At 42.0% G+C, this 24,842-nt stretch overlaps 1 protein-coding gene across 1 annotated transcript in view; it reads right to left on the bottom strand.

The window, feature by feature from the left end:
• sspo (SCO-spondin) overlaps nucleotides 1-24,842 on the bottom strand; it is an 87,453-nt gene that overhangs the window by 14,313 nt on the left and 48,298 nt on the right. Inside the window, exons 62-104 of the mRNA XM_055230277.1 lie at nucleotides 24,679-24,808; nucleotides 24,461-24,586; nucleotides 24,116-24,207; nucleotides 22,962-23,159; nucleotides 22,054-22,224; nucleotides 21,399-21,654; nucleotides 21,269-21,315; nucleotides 20,558-20,728; nucleotides 20,210-20,344; nucleotides 19,621-19,757; nucleotides 19,407-19,504; nucleotides 19,292-19,341; nucleotides 19,048-19,218; nucleotides 17,734-17,904; nucleotides 16,608-16,687; nucleotides 16,366-16,535; nucleotides 16,238-16,284; nucleotides 15,896-16,096; nucleotides 15,060-15,230; nucleotides 14,179-14,379; nucleotides 13,855-13,954; nucleotides 13,019-13,239; nucleotides 12,487-12,639; nucleotides 12,104-12,270; nucleotides 11,853-11,998; nucleotides 11,550-11,770; nucleotides 11,414-11,449; nucleotides 11,142-11,306; nucleotides 10,743-10,958; nucleotides 10,505-10,672; nucleotides 10,210-10,344; nucleotides 9,686-9,923; nucleotides 8,789-8,941; nucleotides 8,659-8,705; nucleotides 8,402-8,572; nucleotides 6,930-7,106; nucleotides 5,977-6,135; nucleotides 4,949-5,073; nucleotides 4,019-4,161; nucleotides 2,939-2,985; nucleotides 2,602-2,862; nucleotides 1,894-2,055; nucleotides 1,046-1,162 (exon numbers count right to left, since the gene is read on the bottom strand). Of these exons, the coding sequence (XP_055086252.1) occupies nucleotides 1,046-1,162; nucleotides 1,894-2,055; nucleotides 2,602-2,862; nucleotides 2,939-2,985; nucleotides 4,019-4,161; nucleotides 4,949-5,073; nucleotides 5,977-6,135; nucleotides 6,930-7,106; nucleotides 8,402-8,572; nucleotides 8,659-8,705; nucleotides 8,789-8,941; nucleotides 9,686-9,923; nucleotides 10,210-10,344; nucleotides 10,505-10,672; nucleotides 10,743-10,958; nucleotides 11,142-11,306; nucleotides 11,414-11,449; nucleotides 11,550-11,770; nucleotides 11,853-11,998; nucleotides 12,104-12,270; nucleotides 12,487-12,639; nucleotides 13,019-13,239; nucleotides 13,855-13,954; nucleotides 14,179-14,379; nucleotides 15,060-15,230; nucleotides 15,896-16,096; nucleotides 16,238-16,284; nucleotides 16,366-16,535; nucleotides 16,608-16,687; nucleotides 17,734-17,904; nucleotides 19,048-19,218; nucleotides 19,292-19,341; nucleotides 19,407-19,504; nucleotides 19,621-19,757; nucleotides 20,210-20,344; nucleotides 20,558-20,728; nucleotides 21,269-21,315; nucleotides 21,399-21,654; nucleotides 22,054-22,224; nucleotides 22,962-23,159; nucleotides 24,116-24,207; nucleotides 24,461-24,586; nucleotides 24,679-24,808 (6,351 nt within the window). The remainder of the gene's footprint in view (nucleotides 1-1,045; nucleotides 1,163-1,893; nucleotides 2,056-2,601; nucleotides 2,863-2,938; nucleotides 2,986-4,018; nucleotides 4,162-4,948; nucleotides 5,074-5,976; nucleotides 6,136-6,929; nucleotides 7,107-8,401; nucleotides 8,573-8,658; nucleotides 8,706-8,788; nucleotides 8,942-9,685; nucleotides 9,924-10,209; nucleotides 10,345-10,504; nucleotides 10,673-10,742; nucleotides 10,959-11,141; nucleotides 11,307-11,413; nucleotides 11,450-11,549; nucleotides 11,771-11,852; nucleotides 11,999-12,103; nucleotides 12,271-12,486; nucleotides 12,640-13,018; nucleotides 13,240-13,854; nucleotides 13,955-14,178; nucleotides 14,380-15,059; nucleotides 15,231-15,895; nucleotides 16,097-16,237; nucleotides 16,285-16,365; nucleotides 16,536-16,607; nucleotides 16,688-17,733; nucleotides 17,905-19,047; nucleotides 19,219-19,291; nucleotides 19,342-19,406; nucleotides 19,505-19,620; nucleotides 19,758-20,209; nucleotides 20,345-20,557; nucleotides 20,729-21,268; nucleotides 21,316-21,398; nucleotides 21,655-22,053; nucleotides 22,225-22,961; nucleotides 23,160-24,115; nucleotides 24,208-24,460; nucleotides 24,587-24,678; nucleotides 24,809-24,842) is intronic.

Genomic DNA, 24,842 nt, shown 5'->3' with positions numbered 1-24,842 from the left:
AATAACATAATAAAAATACATGTTTAATAATTTAAACACAGGCAGTAGCTCAGTTGGGAGAGTGCTCGTCCTGTGAGCCAAAGGTTAGTGGTTCATATCCCACCCTCAACAAAAAGACATCATTGGTAAAGCAATCAGACCCACTGGACCACAGGTTGGCAGTGTGATTCCAGCTCTCACCAGTGTCTACACTGGTGTATGAATATGTGTGTGAATGGGTGAGTGGTTCCTTGATGTACAGCACTTTGAGTGTCTTGAAGGTAGAAATAATATGACCATTAATTTATTTTTCGTTTGCTAGAATAGCGAGGAGCCTGGCCCTCCTCCTCGCTCCTCCTCCTCGTCTGGTCTTCCTCCTCCTCACCTGGCCGATTTTTCTTGTTTTGTCTGATTTTTCCTGTTGTTTTGTTTTTGTGTGTTGGCGGCACGGTGGCTGAGTGGCAACACTCATGCCTCACAGCAAGAGGGTTTGGTTGGATCCCCGGGTCGCCAGGCCTTTCTGTGTGGAGTTTTTCATGTTTCTCCCCGTGCCTGGATGGGTTTCCTCCGGGTACTCCGGTTCCCCCATCAACCAAAACATGAATGCCCTTCGAGACAACTGTTGTTGTGATTTTGGGCGTTACAAAAATAAATGAATTGAATTGAAATTAGAATATCCATTTTTCCTGATATTTAAAAGCTCTGTACCTGTTTTTATTGTCTTAAAAAGAACTAGTTCCTTTTAAACAGTTTGCACTGGTCCAAAGTTATTCCTCAATTACTTTACACATTTTGCCATCATTGTAAAGCTAAGAACTAGCATGCTAACACTCAATTCCTGATTGTTGTCCAGTATTGTTCAATAGATAATAAAATGCTTTCTGTTTAGATGCAGACAGTACAGAATTGACTTATTTTGACATCAAGAGGTGCTGACACAATATATCTGCACAGGGGCAAGACAAATTTTGCTCAAATACATGGGAAAAAATCAGATCATGGGCCTTTAAATTGGTCAGAACTACTCAAATCCCTCCGAGCCTATGAAGAGCAGACAGACTCAGACCTGGGTGGCAGATTCCCTGCAGACACTGCACATGCTCCCACAGGTCGGTGCAGCTGCGGGGGCACTGATTGGCACAGCTCTCCTGGTAGATCCTCCCTCTATCTTCACAGCGCTCACCTGTCACACACACATGAATGAGACAGAACAGAAAAGCAAAAGCAAAAGTGTATAACTTCTAGATGTTTTTTTATTAAAAGTAAAGAGTAGTTTTCTAAAAATATGAAAATATGAGAAACAAATAATATATATATAAACAAGTAAAAATACTCACAATACTTCCATATTGATGCAATCATACTTATGACATAATACAATGTGCAATAACTATATTGCATATATTCCATTCTTCTTATTGGTCAAAAATATCTATATTAAAAACATGCAACATTACTGCAACTCACATTTCTCCACAGATCTGGCCTAGTGACCTGCTTGTCTCCATGAAGATAGACAGGTTTAATGCCATACTGCAGAACATTACAGGCCAAGCAATAATATTTCAATGGAGACGAGTTGGCAGTGTAACCCCTTAAGAAAAGTAGAGCACCTTTGAGGCAAGGTAACAAAAAACATTACTGGTAACTGAAAACCATACTCTGTTGGAGTCATTCTGTTGCATACATTTAGAATTTTCCCCATATCATTGTGGGGACCCCTTGAAATCATTCCAAAACCCTAGGTTGAGAACCACTGTTTTATTGCGAATAACTAATACAATAATTACAATAAAAAGAAAAAGTCAAAGGTTCAAAAGTTATCCAAGAAATGTAACAGCATAACTCTTCACTGCCTTTTCATTCTCATGTATCCAGTGTTTGTCCTGAGCAGTGTGAGTGTGCAGACAGTACCTGGACACAGGCCTGTGTTGCAGCTCTGGCTCTGGGTTTGCTGGCTCTTACAGCGGGGCCCCGTAGGAGAGGCCAGGGGCCATCTATAACGCTGTCTCACTCCTCCACTGCAAGGGTCCGCACACACTGTCCACGAGCTCCATGCGCTCCACTGGCACTGATCTGAAACAGGATACACAGCGTTGCTACAGGTATTATAAAGAGGAAAGAAATTTAGAGATTGTCGATGGAGTAGTTTTTATATTTTATTGTATTTTTTCCCAAATAAACTCCTGATGGGTATTGATTTTTTTGGTTTATGTGCTGTACCTCTTAAAAACATGAAAAAACAGTAGTGGTCAAAAGTTATTCCTTATGCATTCCAAGCATCCAAATTATTCAGCACAATGAGTTTATATTTTATTGTTTTATTATTCTCAGGAGTGTTGAGTTTCGCCATAATGGTAAAGCTAACATCAACTAGCATGCTAATGTGCACTTGATAAAATGCTCTAGATCCAGAAAGCATGCAGCAGCCATATTTTGACATCAAGAGCTGCTTATACAATATATCTTTACTGGGACAAGACACATTTTTCTCAACTACATGGGGAAAAATCAGGTACAGGATCTTTAATGCACCATATCCCCATAAGGCACATTGATGATACACAAACGGCCTCCTCCTCCTCATATTGTACTAAACACTGGAGTGAGATTAGTTGTCACCTCTGCAGATAGTGGCGTCTGGACACAGCCTCTCCTCCTGCAGCGCTCCCACACACTGGCTCTGCTCCTCCGGGGACACAGGGAGTCCAGAGTCCAGGTCCAGGCAGGCTCGGAAGCGCCTCTGCACGGACACCAGCCTGCTCCCTATGTTCCCTGTGGTAGTGCTGAGAGGCCCTGTGCCCGCTGTGGTAGTGCTGAGGGCTAGGGAAGAGGGGACGCAGGGAGAGCAGGGCGTCCACTCTGACCACTCGCTGAGGATCACTGAGAGAGAGACAAGAACAGTGAAAAACACTGAAAAACATAATGTACAGATATAAGCAATACAGTGATGTCTAACCTTCACACTCTCTCAGGTCACACTCCAGAGTCCCATCATGACAGAAGCTGTAGGGGAACAGAGTAAATACCAATATTGATACTTTGCAGTGACATCATGCTGGGGATGTTCTACAAGTAACTCTATGGTGGAATGTTTAGCAGTTACCATGGAGACACATTAGCAAGCACTGCCAAAAAGTTTTAAGATGAAAACCCAAGAAAAAAATCCAAACAACCCAAACAACCAATCACACACTTCTACCTTTACCTCTCAATGAATCACATGTGAAGTTATTAATGTCCCTTTTGTCATCCTAATTCTTCCCATTTGTATACCACAACCCTCTTCTTTATCTCCACACAGCAGCAGAACCGTCAGCCTCCTCAGACTCTCCACTTGGTCCTCTTAAAGTTGAGGTACCCCGCTTAATGTGTGTGATTAGAGTATGTAATTTTAGTTATTTCCCCCACTCATTATATTGTATAAAGAGGTTCTTTGTGACAAAATCAAATAACTGTGCACTGTCGGCATGACATTTATCTATCGCAAACACAGAAGAAAGAGTCATGAGTGTCACTTTGAGGCGATGGGCTGTGTGATGCTGGTCCACCCTGCTTCATTTTATCATCTGAAGAAAAAAAAAATCCAAAGCTGTGCATGCACCAACCCTGTATATGAATACTAATTATGTGCCAAAAGGTTTGTGAGAGCTAAGAAAAAGTTAGGTAGAAATGTGGGAAGTTTTTTAAATCATAAACAGGTCCAGTTTTCTTCTCACTCCTTTTTGGGCAATCGGAGGTACTCTTTTTTTGTGTGTGTTTTGCTTGTCTGTTTTTGTTTATTTTTCCTTGTCTCTTGTATCATGTGTTGATTGATATCGATTGTGGCTGCCTAGGCTATGCAAGAGAAAAGATGTCCATTTGCCCAAGACAAATAAATAAATAAATAAATAAAAGTGTTCTTGCACTTCATGAATTATATCTCACATTTACCTTGCAACACTATTCTTGAACTTCATTCTCTTGGTTGAAATATAAAACTATTGAGAATCTATAAAAAGTCTGTGTTTGTGTCATTATTTGAGAGTTGTGGTCTAACCAGGTGGAGCAGCCCAGGGTGACCGTGTCCCCCTGGGGGACGATGGCAAGGGTGAGGGGTTGTTCCGGGGTCTGAGGGGTTTGGGGGTACACACATCCACAGTGCTGTGGCAGAACACATGAGCCATTCTGCTGAAGCAAACCCTGAAACAAAACACAGACATCAGGAACACAGCTTCAACAGCACAAATATATATTTGAATGTATTCATGGAGAGCCACTTGAGATGCAGCATCTCATTTTCAAGGGGAACAAGAAAATACATGTAAAAACACAGTTTACAAACAGATAGGTCCCCCCATAAAGCCATCTGATAGTCAACAACACATTGTTCATTGAGCTCAACTGTCACAAACCCTGCATATTTAGGCTGAGTTCTTCTCTCAAACAGAAAACACTCTGTTCCACCTTGTGATGTCATATATTAATACAGGAAGTGCTCCACTATATTTGTTAAGCTCTATACACCTTCACTAGAATCATTTGGATAATTTAAGCCCTGGAATTACCAGTCTCTACTGAAAAAGGTAAAATTGGCTGTTAACTTGAAAACTACCATTACATGACATCACAAGGTGGAACAGGGCATTTTAAGCTTTAGAGATGTAGACGGACTAATAATAAAGGATTACTCAAACACACGTGAATGAAAGAACACAACTCCAGGTATGTCTGTGTAACCCCTCAGTCGTCCAGGTATGATGCATAGTAAAAGAAAAATTCAAATCACTGCCTTATATCTATCTCCAGGTATGTTTTTAAGAGGTAAAAACATTGTAACATGGCTAAAAGCTCACAAGAATATTTTTTGCATAATATAGGTCCTTTAAATATGCAATGCTGCACTAACATCCAACAATCTGACAATGTATGTACTGAATATACAGTGACAGACCAGTCTCATTTATGTGTACAAAGTTAGGGTACAGACCGGTGGGCAGTAGCAGCCAGGGGTGCACTCTCGCAGGCCCAGGCACAGCTCAGTATGGCCCAGCAGAGAACACTGTTTCTCACACGGAGCTCCACACTCCGAGTATATAAAGGGAGCCACACAGTCTGCAACACAAACACAACAGCATGTGCCAGGGTAAAAGGGGAAATACTGGCCTTTGGCATCACATAATGAAAACTGCATGACAGGTTTTCAATTTTTTGTAATTATTAGTTACATTTCTAAATAGTTAAGTTTTACATCAGTCAAGTCAGTGGAAGTTGAAAAGAAAAGTACAAAAATACAGCAAGTAGTGCTGTTCTAAATTCCTTTACCTATGTCATCAACACAGACATCCCATCCAAATGCATGGACAATTTACGCACAAGGAAGGCATTTTTCTGACAATTTAAACCTTAATTTAACAACACAGAGGACGTTTTACTAGTCTACTAAGTTTACTAATAATAACTTTAGTGCAATTTTTGGAGTTTTTAGAGTTTTTGGCCCTTGTTAGCATTATAATTGCTGGGTCACAGTTATGGGATTACCTCTACAAATGTCATATCTGCTGCCTGTGTCCAACCAGGAAGTAAAATAATAAACTTCAACAACATTTTTTAAACTATTAATTAATTAATTTATTGGAATTAGTGGTGTAATCTGTCACCATGTGCACTTTCATATCAGTGCGAAAAGTGCACTTTACATTGTACTGAAACCTTCTTACTGACATTTTTGACATTCACAAAATGTTTTCTTGGTTGTAAATGCTCATGAGCACTCATAAGAACAAAAAGTTTCCTGTTTTGTTGTTTTAGAATGAATATATGCATATGTACGTATGTCTGTGTATATGTATAAAACATCAGCCTCTATCATCCCCTATGACATTGTGGGTCCACTGCTCGCGGATGAAAGCGCTCACCTATTTCAATATATTGGTGACTTCTCTCAGCATCTTCTTAAAGTGAATGTTATAACCATTTTTTAAGAAAACATTCATGAATGAGGTTCATTGTTCCTACCATCAGTGCAGTTGAGGAGGCTGCACTGTCTGCTCTGGGTCTCTACAGGAGAGCACTGCTGCCCCCCTGTGGCTGGTGCCAGAGCTATGCGGTGCCTCTGCTGTGTCTGGGACACACAGGAGCAGGAGGACCACTCCGTCCAGGTGGACATGGGACAGCCTGCTCACAGAAGGAAACACAGATGACATTATGAACCACAGACAAGAAATGATCAGTCATGAACAGAGGAGGACAGTAGGGGGCAGAGTTATAGCTACTTCACTACTCTTTACTGTACATAATAACAATCGGGCTCATTCATGAAACATTAAGAAAACATTCATGAATGAGGCCCAAGGTTTTGTGTCTCTGAAAACATCAAAATAAAAAAACAACAATCACTCTAATTTTAAACTGCTGCTGTTACTCAGCACTTCCATTCCATTCTCTTTTTTTTTTTACATGAGTAATTGGTTACACCTGTGTTTTTCAGTCTTTTTTGAATTGCGGCATGCTTTTTTGGTTGAAAAGATTTTGCTGCTCACCACCAAAATAAACACCAAATCACCAATTTTTTGTTGTAAAAAAATAGTGTGATGAATATTGTCTCTCTCTGCCACTGCCTTTAAAGTTAGCGATTGCTGAAGTTTGCTCAGAACACTCCAAAATGGTATACAGTTCAAATGAATCCATGTGTCAGTCTATTTGCTCAACACTGGCATTTTTTCCCAGGTCACACCTGGCGAAACTTTAAGTTTAAATTTCTAGGCGTTATGGGTAAATGGATTAAACCTAATCAGAAGTACACAAGATTTATAATCATCTGAATTTAAGACATATATATAACTTCACAATTTTCAACAGTTTTTAGTGTAGCCATGACAGTTATCAATATTTCAGTAAACAAATTATGGTGAATAAATGCAGATTGAACTCTAGAGTAAACAGTGTATGAGGTCTGCGTGTTATATTACCAGGACAGGGGCGTTTGTAGCACAGCTGGGTCTCCTGCATGTTCCTGTGGTCTTGGATCTGGGCAGGACAGGCAGCGTCTCCCCCGTCCTCACACACACACTCCCTCCTCCGGGACACGGAGCCAGCCCCACAGCTCTGAGAGCAGGGGGACCAGGCGGACCAAGGGCACAGGTCATCTGTACACAGCAATATCAATCATGTTCACTACAGGTTTCACCATTCACGTTGACATGGCCATCTGCAATTTAAATGTGCACCATGTAACTTTTTGGTGGGGGTTCGCCATCTCCTTGTGTCCATGGAGATGTTACTGTTGGTCTGGAATGTTCTATAATCAACTTATAATTAAATAAGTGCAAGATGAGTTGATATAAGTGTTTTAATGATCGAATTTAAAAACATAACGGTACATTCTGATCTGATCTTTAACTCGGCCTGGTGGTGGTCACCTACTTGTCTCCATAGAGATATGTTTAATGCTATACTGTGGAAGATTTTAGGAAAAGCAAACACTGTGCATGTTTAGTTATTTGTTTTATTTAGAGACAAATCTACTCATGTTTATCCTCCTTTGGGTTAATCATTGTGTAGAACTACCTTCTGCATGGTTTAGTCCAATTTGAAGCCTTTTTCCCCCTAAATTGCTGGTACTCAAACTTTTCACACCCAGTAACCATAAAAAATAATATTTGTCTGTTCGAGAACGACCAACTTTCCTTAAATGTGTTTTGAATCAGCACATTTACCAACATGTGGTCTCTATGAATCACTTAAGCACTAGTGCACTGCACTAGTCTAAGACTGTAGTGCACTTTTGCTTAGATCAACAATTCCCAACCTAGGATTGAGCCAGGAGTCAGGACTGGAGGCCAACTATGATATATAACATCTCTATTAACCATAAAACAGTTATAGGGTTGTTAAGTGTGATGTCACTTCTGGGTCCAAAGCGCTTCAGCTTATTGAACATAATGGACACAATTTACAAATTCCTCTTTTTTTGTGATATGACACATATTACTATTAAGTGACTGTAATCACTTTTTAATGTGATAAGTTCTGACACAGTGTACAAAGTTATGGCAAGAAGATCGGCTAAGCTAGTGTTAGTGGTGACCGGCAATTAGTGGATATAGACACTGGTAATGAAATCTTCCTGTAATTACAAGAGTATCTGCATATCTGATACAACTTGTAGTCACACATATGAGGTAATAGTTTGAACTAGAAAAAAATAGAAATCAGCTGTGAAGTTGCCAGTTGGACCCCGAAGTGACTTCATCATTTAACAACAATAAATCTGTATATAGCTATATAGCTTCTTCAGTAGCTTGTCAGGGGAATGTGGGGTTTGCCATAGTGTTCACTGGTAAAATAGTGGGCACAGAAATAAAAAGGTTGGGAACCACTGTCTTACATTACCATATAGAAGAAAGCACTGTATAAATTTAAAAAAAGAATGAGAACACACTCAAACATGGAGGTTTGTGGCACTCCTGGCTGTCCCTGTCAGGCCCACTGCAGTCCGATCCATTGTTCCGGGGCGGGGGGTTGATACAGGCTCGACTCCTGACCTGAGATCCTCTGCCACAGGTCACAGAGCAATCTGACCACTCTGACCATGGGGTCCAGCCACCGTTCACTGAAAACCACACGCATGAGAATTTAAATAAAAACAAATAAAGCAAAAGAAGGTTCATACTAGCCTCAAAAACTTAGGAGGTTTACCTCTGCAGTCTATATCTTGGCAGTAAGGTCCCTCTGGGGTGCATGTGCTACAAAAACAAGTTATTTACGGTATAATAATGTAGAAGATAATTATGGCAATGCAAACAGTATTATAATGGATTCTTCTCACCATTGTTCACACTCCCCTTGCAACCAGATCTCCCCCACCCTGTGCGCCTCATTGTCTTGGTGACAGAGGGGTGGGCACGGGCCTGGGTCACATGACTTATGTTGCACTTCCTCAAACTGACATTCTGCTCCTTCATCCTCAGGTATTAGAGATCTACAACGCACATATTTAAACAGCAATAAATGGCAGTTTGCAAAGTTTGGGCTAATTCTGTTATATGTTATTACAGGGTAAACATGTAAAAAGAAAATTTTATTTTTACCTATGTATCAGTCTTAAGATAAATTGTATGTATCATTATTTTGGATTTGGGGTTAAAACATTTTCATATTTCTTTTATTGTTGATGTAATGCACATGTGTCAAACTCAAGGCCCAGGGGCCAAATGTGGCCCTCCACATCATTTTATGTGGCCCTCGACAGGGTAAATTAAAAGGTATGATGGTCTTAAAATGTCATTTATCAGGAGATATGCAGTTACACATCCATATTTTTTACATCTAGGCACATCCATATGCAATATTTGTAATTTGAATAAGTAATAAATACAGAAATAGTTTAATTAATTTTAAAAAGTAGTACATCTGGCCCTTTGAGGACAGCTATTTTGCCAATGTGGCCCTTGGTGAAAATGTGTTTGACAACCCTGATGTAATGTAAAGAGATAGAAGGACATGCTTTCTTATCTTTGACCACCCTGTCCCATTCACACTGACCAGAGTGCATACATTAATTTTCCATAAACTTGTATTATATTCGTAATACTGTACATTTATGCAGTTTTATGTATTAACTTATTGAAAATTATTCTGCCCACTCCTTGCACAACATGCATTTAAATTATGAATTTATACAGTTTGTATTTTAATGAAGCTATGTCACACTGTAGGAAGTCACCTGTATCTGGTCCTCTGGCCCCGCCCACAGGAGGTGCTGCAGGGCGCCCAGTTGGACCAGGAGCTCCAGGCACAGGAGGCCTGGCAGCTCTGATTTGTGCAGAGGAGCTGTCCGTCAGAGCAGGAGCAGTTGTTACAGTGGGCCGGATGAGAGCTGCCCGCGGCCCACACGTGTCCCAGAGCATCCACACAGTCACACTGCCACAGCTGCACACACGCGCCATCCTGCTCCAGAGTGCCTACACACACATGCCACAAGACCATGGGTGGAGGGGGCATTTATATACTGAAACAGAGACTGCTAAAATTAAAGTTGTTTATTGGCAAAAAATACTGTACTGTGAAGGCATTTGAGTCTAATGTGTATTCACTAAACATGTGCCAGAGACAAGTGCAAGAAAGCTGTTAAAATAGTATAAAATTATATTACATTATTGTTATTTCAGTGTGATTCAAAATACACACAAGGTAGGAAACCAACTAAAAGATATAACAGTCAGGTAGTTGGAGTATGCGTGTGCATACCTGTGGGGCAGCGGCAGCCTGGCTGACAGTCTGAGCTGCCCATACACTCGATGCCCTGCTGCAGGTCGGCACAGCGCTGGGGGCACTGGTTTGCGCACAGCACAAACTCCTGCCCTGCTGGACAGCCTTTCTCTTCTGATAACACACAAACACAGCAAAATCATGCTGAGACTGATATAAGGGAGTTGAACTCTGAATAACAAGGAGCAGCTTGGAGCTGAAATATTCAAATGCCTTTGTGCCATACTGGTTCCATAGGCACACGTAGCCACACTAATGTTAAACTTCACCTTACCACAGGGTTTGGTGTTGCAGGGCTTCACCTGGTTCTTCTCCCCCTCACACTTCTTGCCTCCATTCTTGGGTGGGGGGCTGGAGCAGGAGCGAGTGCGAATGGAGCGCCCCCCACCACAGTGTTTGTCACAGCGCGACCAGGGGCTCCAGCGAGACCACCCTCCATCAACTGTGTTATCAACACAAACAATTTTAGGACAATAAGTCACGATGTATCTCCTCATGCGCTCCTCACTGACCTCTGCAGGGCTTGATGTTGCAGAAGCGGTAGTCCAGGTTGCCTCCCAGGATGTCCTCACACCAGGAGCCGTTGGAGCCTGGACTGAGGAAGGTCCTGATCCTCTGCTGCTGCCCCACCCCACAGGAGCGAGAGCAGGAGCCCCATTCACCCCAATCTGTCCAGGAACAGTTCCTCTGAGTGCAGTCTCCTCCCGGGCAATCCTCTGGGCCAGAGCCTGAGGACACACAGTCACTCTAGTACACGGAAACATGGCTCCATGCAAGGGTAAGGAGTGATATGTTCTAATGTATTATGGAGAAATTAGATGTGCAGTGGTACAAATCCTCATAAAAACCCAGATTCAGATAATGTCACAAATGCCAAATGCCATCCATGTAAATATGATGTCTTGTCATACCAGGGCACTGGGGCAGGTTGCATGCCTTCTCCTGGTGAGAGCTGCCAGAGCAGGGGGGTGTGGTGCACTGTCTGTGTCGGGTCTTGGTGGCTGGGCTGTGCACCTCACTGCAGGTCTTTGAGCAGGAGCTCCAGGAGGACCAGGGAGAGAAGCCCACATCCTCATCTGCAAAACCAACAAGGAAAGTAACAGTAAGACATCTAGCATTGTAATAAATTTAAATTTGTTAAAATTACCATTCAGTGAAATATTTTGTAAATCTGTAATCTTACCTGGGAGGACTGGCTCCTCAGTCGGCCCAACGATCACTGCCAACCACACAAAATGGTGCGGCACATTAGCACTGAATGCACACATTACTACTGTGTCAGATTATACATTAACTGTGGTTGGTCAGTCAGGGCTCACCGGGACAGTCTGGGGCCTGGCAGTAGGTGGTCTCCTGGCGCGCTCCCTGGCATTCCCTCCCTCCATGGGCAGGAGCAGGCCGTGTGCAGCTCCTAAAGCGGGTCTTCATGCCCAGTCCTCCACAGGACAGAGAGCATGGGCTCCAGGGGCCCCACGAAGACAGACCCCCATCCACCGGGCAGTGCTCCAGGGAGCAGTTCCACCGCCCATGCATGCAGTCACTGCACAAAAACAGTAAAAAGAGAAATTGATTACCATGAACCATAAGACAAGACAGAATTTATGTTATGTTAAAAGACCTACCATGTGCTACAGTCATGCACAAAAGAATCACCAGACTGGAGCTCCATGCCCTCAGAGATGTTGTAGACAAACAGCGAGGAGAGAGGAGAGACAGAGACAGTCTGTAAGGAGCTCAGGAAGTCCTTATCCACCAAACATGGACACTCCTGCAGTATGGAGAACGTTTTGATAACTTATGCGCTTTCAAAAGAAATAATATATAATAACAGTATAATTTGTGGATGAAAAAGATTGGACAGATGGTGCCAGACCTGCAGACAGTCTCCCTGGTGCTGGTAGGTGTTGGGGGGGCAGTGGCAGCCCTCTTCACAGCCGTCAGAGTAACAGCTCTCCCTCCCACTGATTTGGGCACAGCTGAAAGGACAGCCCTCCCAGCGTTCACACTCACGGTATAACCGGCCTGGAGGACAGCCCACCTCTGCACATACAGCACAAATAACAAAATGCATGTCTGAAATGCTTGATGTTATGAGCTTAAATAATGTAATCTACAAATATAATTGCATCACTAAAATGTATGGAATGTAACAAATGCATGGGCTGTGCATTACTGGAAGAGATTAATGCAAATCTAGTTGGCCATGGAAATATAAATACATTTGTCAGTAATTAATGATCAGTGAGGCACACATACCCAGGCAGACTTGGGTGTTGCAAGTCTTGGTCTGGCGACTGGGCCCACTGCAGGGAGGAGACCTGCACAAACGGAAGCGAGACTGCTGCCCCCCTCCACAGCTCACAGTGCACACAGACCACTGCGACCACGGCAACCAAGGACCCACTGAGTCTGCAGCAAAAGCACCAGGAAAAAGTCCAGTCAGGAGAGATAGAACTACAAACTAACGGTAAAGGAGACAACTTATTTTCACTGAAATTAATCATTTGGATAAGGTAACTGAAACTAAGAATTTTTAATGAAATCTTCACCAAACCATGAAATAACTATTTAAATGTTAAGCAGATTGTAACAGATAATTAAGTGCTGACAATCACAATGACTTAAGATGTATTGACTTAATTTGCTTATGATAAAACTGAGTGAAACAAAACAAAAATTCAGATATATTTTCTATAGTTTAAAAGTCAAGTGTGTTTGCATAATAAGTGTCTTAAACTTGATTAAAAATTACCAAAGTAGATATTTTGACGACGATAAATGACTGTACCAGTGCAGATGTGAATGTTGCATTCTTTACGCTGCTCGGCCACGCCCAGGCAGCCCCGCCCACCACTCTGAGGGGCAGGGTTATTGCAGAGGCGTGTTCTGGACTTGACTCCGCCTCCACAGGACATGGAGCACTCAGCCCAGGGACTCCACTGGCTCCACCCTCCGTCAACATGGCAGCCTGGGACCGAGTCACACAGCAGCACACCCGCCTCACACGAGCTGGAGAGGAGGAAGAATATATGATTTAAATGTTAATATGAGCATTCACCTTAGACAATGCCTGGTTTTACCTTTACGAAATCAGGATCAAATCAGGCCTAAACAAGGACTACCAAAACTGCTCAAGAACACAAAAATCTGAACAGGGACTATGTGGATAAAACCAAGTCTAATCCTGCAGCTTTGTTTTGAAAAACTGTCAAAAACTGAGTGTGTGCTGTCTCCACTGGCCACTGCAATTTCAAGTACTAGGTGACATCACACAGGACTGTCCTGATTCAATCCAGGTGTTTCTGGCTACAGGGGTAGAGTCAGACCAAACACACTGTTACTCATATGTCCAGACTCCACTCCCTCTTACCACTTCACTCCTCACTCTGTTCTTTAATCCTCCATGTACTGCCCCGTTTAGCAGCTCTATTTGAAATGTGGTTGTGGGAGGAGTTTAGGTGTTCTTTAGTTAGGTTTAAAATTTAAACTAAGGAAAATTGTTTTGTCACAGTAAAAAAGCAGAAGTAAATAGAATAGAAATAGAATAAGAATAGTAAAAAGAGAAGAAAAAAAAGAAAAAAAAAAAACAAAACATAAAATTCATATTATCAGACGTGCCCATACCAGTTTTTACAGTCAGAGACGATACTCTCTCCTGGATTAGCAAACTGCCAGTCCAATCCCCCGGGCCACACCCACGATGCATTACTGGACTCCAGCCCCCCTGCAGAGACACGGTGCTGTCAATACGTCGGACATTTGATCCTCACATACAATAGCTCATCCTTTGTATTTTATTTCCTACAGGTTGACATTTTACACCTGTCCCGGGACTACGGATGAAAAATAGCCCTCGGGCTAATTCTGGCATATTTACATGCAAATGTTTATTAATGTGCATTGTCCCTGAAATAAATAAATAAATAAATAAATCCTGGAGGCACAGACCAGTAGCAGAGCTGTTGTAGAACTTGCAGCGACATTCCTCTCTGCTCACACACACTCCATCTTGTAGCACCATGTCGCCGGGGCAACCACAGGTGAGGCTGCACCCTGGGGTGTCCAAGCACTCAGTGTCTCCATGGAGGTCAGAGCAGGAGCGGGGACAGGGCTTTCCACACGGCCAGTCCACCTGCCCTCCACCACAGTCTGGAGAGAAAAACAGAAATATGGAGGATTGGGTTGGATCCAGTGATGTAGTTAATTTTATAGTCATTAAACGTCTTGGTCACCATTAAAATATTATCTATTCAGCAAGCATTGGGGTTGACGTGTCTTGTCCAGGGACCTAGGGCTGTAGTCACTGGTGTCTTAGTCAAACAAAATTAATCAAATAATTATTTTGGGGGGTAAATGATTTAAATGTACAAAGGCAGAAAGGAGATGTTATGGAGTTGGACTCAGATTTGGGAATTGTGAATAAATTCTGTCTTTTTAAATACAAATACACAACTTAATGTATTTGTTGGTGCACTTAAAGTCAAATATGGTTGGATGATTGAGACTCGAGTATTGATAGTTTTTGCTAACGCCACATGCCGTTTTAATTGATTAATACCAGTCGATGCACAGGGCATGTCTTTATTTGACCAGAATTTCTTCAGTCTGTTACAACCCTACAGGGATCCAACAACAGATTAAGCTCAGAGCAGATTAAACTCACACTATGCAGACTGTAAAACACATGCCAAAGGACAATGAATCCACTAAGCCACTCTCACCCCAAAGATGACAAATGATCATCAATAAAACACTTTGGAACTATAAGACCCTTCAACTTTAACATAATGTAAGAACCTCACACTTGTCGACAGAACTTTCTCACTGACCTGAGCATAAAGTCATGTTGTCATGGCAGCCGCGGCTCTGTCTGCTCTCTCCCACACAGGGCAACCCCCCGAACCTGGAGGGGGGGCTGTTACACTGCCTGGTCCGTGTGGAAGCCCCTTCACAGCCATTGCACTCTGACCAGGCTGACCATGGGCTCCACGCTCCATGCACTGAAAGTAAATAAGAGGAAACTAGTCTAGGGTCCATCTAAAGCACTCATTTACAGAATTACTCTACAGACAATTATAATTTTTGGTCATATATTACTTTACACTACACAATATAACCAAAATAGTAAACTCATGTCAATCCATAGTTAAAGGTGTGTAACTTTCTGGAGGTGCCATGTCACCTGCATGATTCCATAGAAATACAAAGTTAAAACCATACTTCAGAACATTCTCCATGAGGATAGATACATTTCCATCGAAACAAAGAGGCAAAATAAGAGTCAGGTTTGTGGAGATGCAAGCCTGCTCTCAGTAAGGACACATGATTTTCTACATTTTTCAGTGCAATAAACACAACCAAAAATGAAAACAAAAACATGCTTTTAATTTAATCTATTTTTTGCCTAAAAGTTGCATACTGTGGCAACTTAATTACTTGAAAATGAATTCAATTTTTGGCACATTTTACATATAAAATGCCTTAGAGTATGTTTTTTACACATATTAGAATACACAATCATATATGTTGTTACAATGTGATAAATACTTTCCAAATTAATCTGCAGAGTCACATGTCATGTTTTAACTTTAACTCATGTTTATATTTACTAGATCAGTGCATATATACCTGTGATTTTATGCCCTAACCAAACAGTCCTTCTCACCTGGACAGAAGCTGATGACAGGACAGGGCTGTCTCTGGATCTGGACTCCCACCCCGTTGTGCACTTCCTGTACCCCGGGACAGGTGGCTCCTCCCTCTTTGGGCTCGGGACACCCACAGCTCCTGTAGCGGGACACTGACTCTGCCCCACATGTCCTAGAGCAGGGAGTCCAGTCTGACCACTCACACCAGCCGCCAGCCACTGAAAGACAATATGTCAGTCATTTTAAGGAAGACGAATTGTGTATCATTTTGTTGTATTTTTAACAAACATATTATACATTACTCTATATCTTTTGTGTGACAGGACAGAAGTAGTTCATAGCCCTGTCTTTTTAAATACCTGGACATGGATCTCTTGTGCAGTTGAGTCTTCCTTCTTCACATGTGCTGAAAGATAAATGTTATGTTAATTTTCCATCATTTACAGTTTGAACATGTTGTATTGAGGTTAGCGAAACGTTTTCTTACCAGTTGTTACAGCCATCAGGAGCAGTGACGCTCTCTCCGGGATCCAGGCGCTGTCCGGTGCTGAGGTCCAGACAGGGGCACTCCTCCCTCTCCACGCAGGACGTCCCATTGGCAGACAACACTTTTCCTTCAGTGCAGTAACACCCGGGCTCACAGTGCCAGTCGCAGTGCTTAAAAAGAGAGACAGTGTCATCTCCTGTCATCAGGTTTAAAACACGCCAACATTTCAGTGTGATGCTTACAGCCAGGTCGTCACAGGAGCGTGGGCATGATGGTCCACAGCTGCTGAACACTGTACCTGGGACCTGAGAACACGGAGCCACTACAGCAAGAGGAGAATACTGTCAGAGCATAACAATTAACAACAATCATTTCAGTGGTTTAAGTAAAACTAGGGACAATACTAGCTTAGTTGGTAGAGCATTTGTCCACTGGTCTAAAGGTTCGAATCCCACTAATGACATAAATCTCATTGGTTAAGTGGTCTGCTAACCTACAGGTACCAGCTCCCACAGATGACTGTTGCCGTTGTGTCCTTGGGCAAGACACTTAAGCCATTTTGCCCCTAGTGTCTGAATACACTGGTGAAGATGAAGATGTGCCTGAATATATGATGTAAATGGCTTTGAGTGCCTTGAAGGTGGAAAAGCACTGTATAAAAAACTGACCATTCACCAATTAGTGATGGTTATTTTGATTAGTTATTGCACTGCCTGTGGTCAACAACTTATGCCCCATTCTCAAACTGTATGGTTAACTTTGGAGTCATGAGTTTCTTCTGGTGGCACAGTTGCACATAGTAGTTAGTTCAGCAGACAAACATTGCACACCAAATATCAACTCAACATAATAATAATTTCTCATTCAAAAATCACTAGGACTAGACTGAGACTAAATCTGGATATTACCAAGTCTGGATGGAAATAAACCTAAAATGGAACCCAAACTGCATGAAAATAAGGTGTAAAGTAGAGCAAGCCACCAAAAAGACAGTATGACAGAATGGCACTGACCACACAGACATGAGGAGGGCCATCACAAATAATCACTAGTGCTACTCAAGCCACGCCTCCCCGAACTCACGGAGAGCCAAATCCAAATTAGAAAATCATGAAATCATGCTAAAATCCTCTAGCGTGCAGTCTAAGTCCAAGTCTAGTTTTTGTCTGCGTTACTTTACAAAAATGTAGGCATTGTTAAGACTGGCTATAGACTTATTTTAACCCACTTTTCGACCTGGTTCAGTCTGATTCAGTCTGATTCAGTCTGGTTCACACAAGGTCTTGAAGTGTTTATACATGAGGTGGTACTTGGTGTGTGGAGTCCAAGTCCTCCTGCCCTGTGCCAGAGCTGCAGTGGGATACATACCCGGACAGTGCAGAGTGCTGCAGGCTGACACCTCTGTGCCCAGCCCCTCACAGTAGTTGCCTTCTCCTTCTGGTGTAGGGCTATCACACTCTCGTCTCCTGCTCCTCACTCCTCCTCCGCACGACTTTGAGCACTCTGTCCAATTAGTCCACGGACCCCAGCCTCCGTCTCCTGGACACACAAGCAACATGACAGTAGTATTAGTAGTAATAGCAGAGCTAATGGTTCCTTGGACAAGACTTTGTGTTCTCATATATCATAGATTATAAATGTCATTTTGGGAGTTTTTGTAATAGTATTTTGGTAACTCTTTTTGTCTGTGCATGGGAAATAAACTTTTAATGTAAGTGCAGCATTTTACACATTTACAAACTAGTAGAGCTAAAAACTGAAACATATTCAAAAGAGCTGTATGTAGCCTGTGATCTTACAGTTTAAAAAAAGGTATTGCAATCAGGATGGAAAGTCGATTACTATTGTTTATTGTTATCGGTAAAAGCTATATTTGATTTGAATATGTTTATCTCATATGGGGACACAGATGGGTCAAGTTTATGAAATTTGAAATCACATACAGTTCCTTTAAAAAACAACAATTCTGGGGTCTGAGGTTACTGGCACCAAAGATTGTTCATAGATAAAGCTCATAAATTGAGTTTTACTTGGACTGTGGACTATTATTTGTTTAAAATATTATATTAATTGTGCTCTTATTTAGAAAATTATTTAAAAAGAACAATACATTTTACTTTAAATGGCCAGTAAGTAGAATCCATTGTGTTTTGGACTTATATATGGAGTTATATATAGGGGGTTGTGACCTTTTTTTTTTTTGCTTTCTACCATTTATAATATTGTTCACTCATCAAAAACACGCCTGAAGAGGTTTTAGACATCATTCATGCATGTTTGAGTATTTTAGCGATCTCTACGGCGCTTTATTCGAACCCTCCTTACTGTCAGCTGTAAGATTCTGTGCAAAGCTCCGCCCACAATCCTACATCATCCATGCTCCGACACGGCAATGCTCCATATTAAAACATGATACAAAATTTCACACAGCAACCTGACAAACCAGATGCAATGTGCAGTAGTGTCATTAGAGGGATGCACGCCGATTGTTTTGTGATAGTGCTCTGAAGGGGGAGTGACTTAATGCAGGGAGCAAAGGGAGGGGGGACTTGAAAGTGAAACTCAGAACAGCAGAAGGAAACACAGTGATCTAAATATGTTATGGTGTTAGCAGTTAACATGCCATAGAAGTAAAATACTCCCTCTTTCACAAGTGTTACATAATAAATACTTCATACTCACGATCACAAGGGCCAATGACACAGACTTGGTCTTCTCTGTGCGGGCCTGCACAAGGAGGAGCAGAGGCAGAGTGCAGGGGGTTGGAGCAGAACCGGTACCGAGACTGCAGCCCTGCTCCACATGACACAGAGCACTGGCCCCACGGAGTCCACTGGGACCACTCTCCATCAGCTACACAGCAACACACACACCTCAGTACACAAGGATCATTCAGTCCTCTACAGACTAGAGCAGCGTTACCTACCATTACAGTTGAGCTGAGTGCAGTTGACCAGCCTCCCACCTTCACATGTACTGAACAGAGGAGGGACAGTCAGACATGAGGACACAGAGTTATATGCCGTTTGTTTATTACTCACCAGTTGTTGCAGTCCATGGGTACAGTGTCTCCTGGGTAATACTGATTTCCATTCACATCACAACGACACTCAGACTTTAGCACACACTCAGCAGCATCCTGACAAGAGACGTAGTTTTTCTCTTTTTTTTTTAGGTTTCAAAATGTTGTAAAGATGTGTGCAAGTCATTACACTCTTACATGTAAGAAGCATATATTTAAGTTACAAATACTACCTGCTGGACAGTCCCAGGAGGACACTGGCAGCCCGGCGTGCAGTTGCGGCTAAGGCCCATAAGCAGGTCAGAGCAGGACACTGATCCACTCACACACTGCTTCCATTCCTGCTCTGGGGGACAGGCTCGGTCTTCACCTGAAACAGCACTCGCACTGTAAGCTATAGACATGTATTACTTATTGTGCGTTTAAGTACTTTTATCTATAAGGATTTATTACAGTAATGGCTGTGTTTTCATTCTTAAGGCAAATACAGCACAGCAAATACAACTCTTTAGCGTTTAGTGAGTCATGTATTTTAGGTCACATGACAGTTACATGAAATGGCTAAAATAACAAATCATCCATGATATAATTTAATAAAATAAGAGACATTTCTGTTATCAAAAAAGTTGACATTTTTAACTTAAAGTATTAAGCAAGTTATACAAGCATTGGTTATATCTAATTTAGAGCATAAATTTAACTTCCACCGAACAGAGCTGCTCGACTAAATTGAAATAGGTAATGGCTGAACATTCATGTGTGGCAATAATAAAGTTTGTCTGTAAAACAAACTCATTATTTTTTTTAATAAATCTGTATTACCACAGGGCTGCAGGTTACAAGCACTGAACTGTTGGGCAGTGCCGTGAGTGCGGATGGGCCCCCGGGTCCTGCTTCTGTACCCCCCTCCACATGTGACCGAGCATTGTGACCACGCGCTCCACGGCTCCTTCAGACCTATAGAAAGATACCATTTTATACAAACAAAGTTAAATACGTGAATTTATATTTGTATTCATATTGAATAGCAGCATTACAGGTATTAGGAAATGTTATTGTTATAAGGTATTTAGATATAAGGACAAGGATAGTTGGATGTGAAGTGGGAGGGAAATGAGTGACTATGGGCGTACATGAGGAGGAAAGCCCAGAGAATGATCCGGTGCTCACCAAAGCAGGGCTCTATGCTGCAGGTGTCGATCCCCACTCTCTCTCCTTGACACGGGCGACCCCCAAACGCTGGCGGAGGGTTGGTCCCAGAGCGATAGCGCCTCCTCACTCCCACATCACAGGAGCGACTGCAGGTGCTCCACTGAGTCCAGCTGCTCCAGCCACAGTCCACTGCCAAGAGCAACAACAGCCAGCATTTAGACAGCTAATCTTAAAAAGGATCTATAATATGCGTATTTTAAAAAGGATCTATAATATGCATATTTTTCAGATTATAATGTTTCCTCATCAAAAACATACTGTGTTTTGTTTTATTTACACATGTTTAACACACAAATCCTGCATATTCATGTTCCTTTCTAAAACTGAAAACACTCTGTTCCACCTTGTGATGTCATTAAGCAGCTATACAGGAAATGATCCCCTGTGTTTTTAAACTCCATACACCTTCAGTACATTCATGTGAATCATTTTCAGCCCTGAAATTGCCCAACTTTGAAGCTATGTCTATTTTTTTTAGCTTCGTTCAAACTTCTTTACTTCTACAATTTGAAGATATTGTAGACTTGTGGAGATAAACCCTTCAGGATGTTGTTTTTGAGGAGCCAACAACATTCTAATATGGCTAAAAGCTCACATGATTCTATGTTGAGTAATATAGGACCTTTAAGTAAGTAAGTAAAACTATGTAGAGTAAAAGTGATCTCTTACCAGGGCATTGGGCTGTCCCACACTGCATTTCTCCTTTAGTGCATGTGCTGGATGAAGCACAGGCGAAACACCATTAAATTACACTTGTCACATAAAAGAAAAAAAATAATTGGGTAAACTTTGATATTACCAGTTGTTACAAGCGTCATATGGAACTGCGGCTCCAGCAGGGAAGAGCTCCCCCTGGAGATAACACGGGCAACTGGCTAGAGGCACACAGGTTCCGTTGTAGAGGTAGAAGCCCTGGGCGCAGTAACAGCCATCATAACAGGTGGTGGCGCACTCCACCTCAGTAGAAGTCATGTCCAAACAGACGCGTGGACATGCCCCGCCCTGAGCCTCACACTCTGCTGTGGTCAGGTACGTCATTTCCTTCGGACACACCCCTGGGGTACAGAAACAAATAAAACAAACATTTTATGAAAATCTGTTCCTAATGGCTGAGATATGTGCAGCGAACAACAGTGGAAGAGGGCACCACTTTTTCTAGATCACAGTGAACACGGTTGTAAATTCTGTAATTGATGGATAGACATAAACTCCAAGATATTTAAACTTATGTACCACTGGTACATCTGGTAGGTAAATGTCCTGACTTGAAAAATAAAGTCTTTTTAACTTAACCAGTTGGAGTGCCTTGGTAAGAAGACTAATCTGTAAAAAGAAAAATTCTCCACACTGTTCTTAAACTTAACCAAGCCCTAACCATGACCACATGACCAATCACAGCAGACGTCCCTTCTGAGGATACTCTAGCCTTAACCATGGACACGCTGTGGTAGTACCTGAGCAGGGGTGTGCATTGCAGTCTCTGGTCTGGATGTGAGGGCCTGGACAGCTCTTTCCTCCATACTGAGCTTGAGGAGAGTTACACAACCTGTCTCTGGTTTGGACTCCAGAGTCACAGTCTGAGGAACACTGAGACCAGGGCGACCAGGCAGACCAGCCACCATGTACTGCAATCATACAAACATGAACACAGCCATTAGGTGAAGTTTTCCTCCAAATGCCCCTGAAGTGGAGAGCTTGCCATCTGCTCGTCTCCATGGAGATATTATTAGTTTGCTTGGAATGTTTCAGGGTATAGGGTTGTTAAGTGTGATATCACTTCTGGGTCCATCAGCTGATTGAAAATAAGCATATTTACAATTTTCTCTTTTTTAGCAACACATTTCACATTAAAAAGAGACTGCAGTCGTTTAAAGCTAAGAAGGTTATAACTGTGGTAGAAAGTGTATGAGAGAGGCTGAGGTAAGAATCTAGGCTAGGATAACTGGCGTTACTGGTGATATACACACAATGTGATATACACACAGGTAATCCTATGTTATGATTATTACTACATTACATTATTTACATATTTGATACAATTTGTGGTTGAACATATACGCTTTTGAATGTTACTTGTCTCTTGTTTGATGAAGAAGGGATAAAAACAAAGCTAGAAATCATAACAACATTGTGACATTAACTATCTCCATCGCAACAAACAGTTCAAGTTACAGGTCAGATTTGTGAAGAGGCAACACAGTCAGAATGCATGTTTTTTGAGATTTAAGAAATAAAGATACCTGCAATTCGTAAATGCAAGATATAAAACTTTGCTTGTATCCATGGTGACGTTCCTATTGTACAATGTTGCAAAGGGCACACTCACCACGAGAATAATAAAGGTTAATTGTGTGACTTGTACCTGGGCAGCGGAAGGTGTTGCAGGGCTCTTGTTCCTCCGTGTCCCCCTCACAGGAGCTCTGACTGAGGTTATGAGGGCCCGTTGTGTGGTTACAGCTGCGGAACCTCCGTCTGACTCCCACATCGTCCACATGGCTGAAGCAGGTCTTACTGCACTCTGACCAGACTGTCCACTTACTCCACTCTCCATCACTGACACCTGTGCTCACAGGAACAGAAATTACTTACATTAGTTGGGTAAGTAAATGTTTCATGGTTATCTTAAAGGAACTGTAGTGAATGTAGACTATGCATTTTTTGTTTTAAAAAAGAAATTACAATCACAGCTGAACCTGGGTGCCTTAATCTGCAAATAGAGGACACATACATGTTTTTCTCATTCTCAGTATATGGCCAGGCCATGCCTCATGTAAAAATATTTAATTAAACATGTCCATCTCATATCTGGGAAGACAAATAGATAAGGTTTATACAATTTTCACTCAAAATAATACAGTTCCTTTAAACAATTTACCTTCATGAGAGTAACATTTGTTTAGTTACATTAAGAATAGCCTAAGTCAATGTTACAGAAGTAAAAACATGTGTAAACCCTCAGTCATCCAGGCTTGAGATTCCAAAAGCAGTGAACAGTTAACAGGGTTTTTAGGTCAGATCAAGTATAAATTCAGCTACAAACAGTTGGCTCAGGATTGATAAAAGCTGCAAGATAGAAGCTGAGACGTCTTGACCTGAAAACTCAGTACATGGTGAAGTAATGACCCTATTTTACTTCAACTATTACAGTAATAATTTTCAACTTTAAAATGACAGTATTCTGGAGTTAATAATAAGTCAGATGGGATACAAAAAATAAAACAATATAAACAAACAATTTTTTCAATGCACAACAAAAAACACACAGCACAGACATAAGAACCATATGAGATTTAAAATCGATTGAGCACAAAGACACCACACACAACAAGCTAAAATTTGTCATCTATCAAACTAGCGCACAGTCGTCAGATGTTTCTGATCTACAGTAAACCCAAAGCTTCAAACTGGATTAATAGCACCATTTTGTTTTGTTTTTCATATATATATATAGTATATTTTGCACAAAAGTCTTTCCACATAGAAGAGGTTGTTATACAGTGGGGAGTTGCAGCGTACCGTCGACACAGGGGGTGAAGCAGCGGCGGGCCTGAGTAGAGTCTCCAGGACAGGGCTGGACATGGAGGACTCCTGCAGGCACCACCAGAGACCTGAGGACACAGGTAGAGCTGCTCAGAGCTGGATCTCAGTACATTCTTCATTCACACTCCTCACACAAGAGGACCATACATCAGGGTTATTCTACTTGGAGTAAGGACACAGCCACAGAGTAGCTTCATGTGCAGTTAGACATACATCCACAAACTCCTGATACAGTCTTTTGAAATGTAGGTGATTTTGTGTAAAGTAAAAAGTTCAGACCCCTGAAATATATTTTAAAGTATTTAATTTGTAGACACTCACCGGTAGCGCTGCTGTAGCCCCAGTCCACAGGTCACATCACATGGTGTCCATGACGACCAGGCTGACCAATAACAGCCCTGGACACAGCTGCTGGAGTTACAGGTGACACGACCATCTCTGCATAAACTATATAAAAAACAAACAAACTGTTTGTCAGTTCCATAAGCTAAATATTGATAAATAAATACTGTTGTTATTTTTTGATGCTTGCGCATCACCATGTAGTGCAGGGGTCCCTCCTGACCACCTGTCCTTCATGCAGACTGTGGTTGCCCCACACACAGCCACACTGTTCTGAGGCCACACATCGACCATCCAGGAGGTACAGGCCCTGGGGACAGCGGCACCCTGAACACATTCATATACATCAGGTCACTGCTCA

Source organism: Periophthalmus magnuspinnatus, chromosome 20 (assembly GCF_009829125.3).
Source record: "Periophthalmus magnuspinnatus isolate fPerMag1 chromosome 20, fPerMag1.2.pri, whole genome shotgun sequence".
NCBI classification, from domain to species: domain Eukaryota; kingdom Metazoa; phylum Chordata; class Actinopteri; order Gobiiformes; family Gobiidae; genus Periophthalmus; species Periophthalmus magnuspinnatus.
This window is presented reverse-complemented; position numbering and strand designations above follow the sequence as displayed.